The 5,016-nt window shown below is 53.0% G+C and overlaps 1 protein-coding gene across 1 annotated transcript in view; it reads right to left on the bottom strand.

The window, feature by feature from the left end:
* The window catches only part of SH3GLB2 (SH3-domain GRB2-like endophilin B2), a 16,910-nt gene extending 13,742 nt beyond the window's left edge, over nucleotides 1–3,168 (bottom strand). The window contains exons 1-4 of the mRNA XM_010145689.1: nucleotides 3,006–3,168; nucleotides 2,539–2,667; nucleotides 1,213–1,346; nucleotides 647–739 (exon numbers count right to left, since the gene is read on the bottom strand). Of these exons, the coding sequence (XP_010143991.1) occupies nucleotides 647–739; nucleotides 1,213–1,346; nucleotides 2,539–2,667; nucleotides 3,006–3,168 (519 nt within the window). The remainder of the gene's footprint in view (nucleotides 1–646; nucleotides 740–1,212; nucleotides 1,347–2,538; nucleotides 2,668–3,005) is intronic.
* Between the last annotated feature and the right edge of the window lie 1,848 nt (nucleotides 3,169–5,016).

Raw genomic sequence — 5,016 nt, 5'->3', positions numbered from 1 at the left:
CCTCGGCCCGGCGGGCAGGGACGCTGGCGGCCTCACCAGTCCCGCCTGCACGGCTCTGGAACCTTTCCTAGTTCACTTTCCATGAATTCCCCAAAGCTGGAGGGCACGATTAGATACCACCATGAATTAAGTGCAGAGAGGCTGAAGGAAGGGCCTCTTGGGAGCCAGTCTGACCCTGGCCACCCTAACAGGCTCCCGCAGCACTCCTGCCTGGGGAAGACCCTGTTGGCAGAATCCTGACTGGTGTGAAAGCCTGGGACTGCTGCAGAGCCCCGGCGTGCTTCTCCCTTGCGCACCTCCCAGCTCAGCGCTCTCTTGGCTTGGCTTGTGATCCCCAGGGAAACTTAGCAAGTCCTCAGAAGATGCAGCCTTTTAGTTAGCAGCACAAACCATCCAGCAACCACTGTCATTCAGGAGGCAGGAGTCTGTGTTAAGCAGAAGTTCTCCCAGACTCTGGAAGCTCAGAACTATTTGTTTCGGCAGCTCCCTCAAGGGAGGACTCCTCAGGAACAGGCGCGTGGCTCCTGCTCCCCGATACCCTGCTTACCAGGCGAGGAGCTCCCCCACCCATGGCAGCCTAACTTTTTTAGTCCATGTGAGCCCTGGGGGCCAGAAGGACAGAGAGGGGAATGAGGGAAAACATTACCGCTGCTTTTGCCTCGGCAGCTTTGGCTTTCTTCAACCTGGCTTTGCAGGCATCCAGATCCAGGCGGCGGTTCTGCAGGATCCTGCGTTCTTTCTGGAAGGGACAGAAAACAGGTAAGAGCAGACTGCTTAGGAGCTGCTGGGGAGGGAAGGGGACATGATATCGTCTAGGAATCAATCTATTTCCTTATCAAAAAATACGAGGGAGAAAGTTGCTATGTTCATGTCTTTAGCAAGTGTTTCGGGCCTGGCAGCCAGAGACCCAGGCTGGACACAGGCAGTCTATAGGGGGGTGGTGCCCACTAAGCTGCAGGAGCCAGGGAAGTAGTTACCCTCCTCATGCCCATCGACTGACAACCCTTCCCTGCCAGAGAGAGAGCCCTGAGCAGATCTAGGACTGGCATTCGCCTGTCCTTGCATTCTTGAGGGGAGAGGTATGGAGTCCTCCTTGCTCATAGGGAAGGTTAATGAGTTCTTCCAGCAGTGTTTCGCTCCCCCCCCACACTCCTCGTCTCTGGTGACGTAAGGAGGCTTCCCTTCCCTCCCCTCCCCTGCTGCCATACTCACAGATATGGTTCGCCAATCCCCTTCCAGGAAGTTGCGCAGTGGAGTCAGAAAGTTGATGGAGGCCGAGTGGATGAAGTCCCGTTCTGCTGCACCCAAGCGTCTCTGAGTCTCTCCAACTTTTATCAAGGTCTTCCCTGCAATAACAGGAGCCTTCAACTCCAGAAGACACCCATTAACGTTTATGCTGGCTTCAGCCAACTCACCCAGAGCCACCAGGCTCCAGAGTTCGGACACAAAGACACAGCCACCCTGCCTGGGCAAGGTGCCCATGCCCATACCACACCAGCTTCAGCGCCAGCTACAGCTTGCTCTTAGCTGGAGCCTCTTCTCAGCTGCTTCCAGCACAGCTTTGATCTTATCTATCTGCTGAGGCACTTATTCCACTAATGTCCTTTTACTGCCATGCCTGCTTGCACAGAATGATCTTTGTCTCATAAAACAGAGGCATAGGAACACAGTGACAAATTAAAAAGCACCAGAGCAGAAAAAAATGAGTTGATTAGGCAGTGCTGGCCTTAGATGCAGTCAGAGCTGTTCTGCCTGTAACAGGACTCGCTATTGAACAGCTATTGATTCGGAGAGAGCAACAAAGCTTGTGGCAGAGGCAAGGACAGCTGGGAGTTAAGGCTGTGCTTCTCTGGTCTGCTGCTTCAGCCCAGAATTCCCCCAGGAAGCGGCACCTGTTAGGATCTAAGAGCAAAAAGATGTTCTGTGTGGTCAGAAAGGAGGCTGTTGAGGCTTGTAGCCAAGCATCAACCTTCCCAAATCTGTTTTCCTGTTCTCTTTCTGCTGGAGGAAGGTTTCCACCCTCCTCTCACAGGACACAGTTAAAGGGTGATTCTCCTGTTCACAGTGTAGAGAAACTCTGGAACTGGATGCCACCTTATTCTAAAAATACGCTCAAACCGGACAAAGCTGAAGCCATTCACTGCAACTCCCTGTTCAGGCTAGTTTAGAAAGTCACAGAAACAGCACAGAATAGTTTCTGTGTCCTGTAACCAGTTCTATGTGTCTTTATTTCCTCTCTAGCTCTGCCAGCCTCGAGGACTGGGCTAGGAAAGGGGACATCCCTGCTCTTCTTCCCCACAGCACGGAGCATGGAGGGAGGAAGACTTGACTGCCTGCTCCAGACAGGCTGTTTGCTTCTGTGCTAGAGACAACCCTTCTCTGGCACCAGCTCTGACACACTAACACGCAGGTAGCCACAGGGGGAGAAGACCACTCTGCCCCCATCAAGAGGCAAGTCTTAACTCCAAACAGTAGTGGAGACACTCTCTTAGGAAGGGATGGATTCCCAGGGCTTTTTATTTCACCAGGCTGACTTACCATAAGGTGTCCCTGGCCCGAAGTCATTAGCTGCCTCTGTCATGTACTGTGCCAGCAGCTCCCCATTGGTGACCCGGGAAGGCACCTTCCGGTCAAGCTTCTCGTAGAGGAATTCTTCTACTCTGGCACCTGGAATGAGGATGGTGGTTACAGGATGACAAAGGGGTCCCTGGAACTGGCATTCAGGGTAGCCCTCCCCTGCAGTCCTCGGTGATGCACTGGACAGCGAGCACCAACTCCAGGAGACGATGTCCTTTCCCGGTCCTCAGTGGCACTGCCAGGCTGTGTAGGGCAGCAGCCAATCATCTCTCCACCGCACAGGGAAGGAAGGACAGGCCCTGCAAAGACACGTTTCTTCCAACCTCCTCAAACTCCACGCACCAGGGCTCTCGTCCAGAGAGCACGTCTTTTAACACCGAGCTGCAAGTGATAATTGTCCCTCAAGCATTAGAAGACGCTGGACTTACTGGGGTTTGGCTGTAGCAGAACTTCAGTCTGACGCAAGATCTTCTCGGTCCAGTTCTTTGTGCTGTCTGCCCTGGCCAAAAGGTTTTCAAAGTGGGCGTCTAGTTCAGTCTTCTCAGCCTGGCCCAGCTTTTCTTCAGTAAACTGCAGGAAGGAGGTAGTCATTAGTTAGTTCTACTAAAGCAAAATTACAGTGTGCTACAGAGCTGTTAAGTGACACTGAGGCTTCTTCCATCTTCCATTTATCTCAGAGTGGCGCTGAAAAGCCTTCAAGGTGTCATTCTTTGTTCCCACACATCTTTCAGGGGAAGAACACAAATTTTTGCCCAAGACCGGGACAAGCACTGAGCTAAAAATAGAGTCTAGGTTTGAGAGGTGTTCCAGAATAAGTAACTTTCAACAAGGTCTGGTTCAAAAATACTCTAGCTGTGAGGAATCTATCTATCTATGAGCTCTGTTCCACAAACCCAGCGGGATCAGGAATGCTGCTGCCACCTCACAAGTTGGGTTTTCTTCTCCTCTTTCAACAAGCATGTTCACAACATGGGGTTTGCTCAGGGCCCGCGAGTGCCCTCTGCCAGCCCTCCAACAGACAGGGTCTGAGTGCCGCCTCCCAGCTCACCTCCCACCTGGCTGGCAGGGAGCTGCTAACTGAGCATCTGAGGTTTAAGGAGGCTCAAACTCAGGATTCAGATAAAAATGCTTCCAGCAAGTGCCCCTTCCTCTAGGACAGGCTCTGAAGCAGGGTATTGAGAGAAACATCATGGTGCCTCACTTCCCTCAGCACTCAGGTTCGTACTGACAATGGACTCTCCCTCCCTCTGTGGTTCCTTTTAATTTTAAAATTAGCAGCAGGGAGAAGCAGCCTGTGCAGCCTTCAGTGTTTCCATACTGGGCAGTGACATCTGATGAGCCAGGTTTGTCGGTCTGGGGGTGCGGCGTCAGATGGCCTGGACACCTCCCATTGCTTCCTCAGGAGATTTCTGAGAGAAGATCCCGTTTTCTCTCAACACATCGCCGTTATCCACTCGCGCCTCTCAGTGAAGCTGGCCAGCTTCAGCGTATTTTTAAACACGATTTCCTGCTCTAGGTGGAACCAGCATCTTGTTGGATCATACTAAAAGACTCCTCTAGATGGCTCTGCCACTGGCATACTACAGAGGCTGTAGTTGTCCTTTTAGCCCTTGTTGCTGGCCCCTGGCACCACTGTTGTGTTATCAGGATGTGGTACTGTACGATACCTGGCACAGTCAGGTGCCAAGAGATTAAAACTCTTAAATGAAGTACAGCTCCTGCCTGATCTGCCACTTGTAGCTTCTCCCCTCCCCTATCCCACAGATCAGCTCTAGATGGGCCAAGAGGTCCCCTTCATGGGGTCTTGGTCTGGTCTTTCTGGCAAGGTCCCTTGGCTGCCCACCAGCCCCAGCTGCGGTCACATCCAGTACAATGCTGGGAGCAAGGTGAGATAAGGAGCAAGGCTGGAACCAGCAGCCAGGCAGGCAAACAGCCTTTGGGAGTCCTGTTACCAGCCCTGCGCAAACATCAGAGATGTCTGAGATATACAAGCCCTGCAGGTATGTTTACACTGTGACCTGTTTGGGCACGATTGGAGTTGGAGCCAGTGAACTGCTGCAAAGACAGCCACGCTCCCTCCTGCAGCTCGGTGGGGACAGGGGAGTAGCAGCCATGCATGACCAGGGATCGCTTCACCGGTCTCCTCCTCAGCACCAGTAGCCCCTGGTTACTGGCACTTGTTTTCAGCTCAGTCTCGCCACGGCTCCCTGGCTGTTGCAGGAGATGTTGGTTCTCACCATCCTCAAGGTGAGAGGACGTTGCTTTGTACCTGTTGTCTTTGGGGGACACACACGACTCCCATGAGCAGCTGAGGCTCTCCTCCTCTGTCACTGTTGGAAGCCCAGGGCTGTGTTCAGACTCTGCCGGCTGGGCTGAGTCACTGCTGTGCAGCAAGCTGGGGCTTCCCAGGTATTTGGTACCAATTCTCCCGTCATCCAT

The sequence above is a fragment of the Buceros rhinoceros genome, unplaced genomic scaffold, assembly GCF_000710305.1.
Source record: "Buceros rhinoceros silvestris isolate BGI_N320 unplaced genomic scaffold, ASM71030v1 scaffold7631, whole genome shotgun sequence".
NCBI classification, from domain to species: Eukaryota; Metazoa; Chordata; class Aves; order Bucerotiformes; family Bucerotidae; genus Buceros; species Buceros rhinoceros.
Note: the sequence above shows the minus strand (reverse complement) of the source record. Positions and strands in the feature narration are given on the sequence as shown.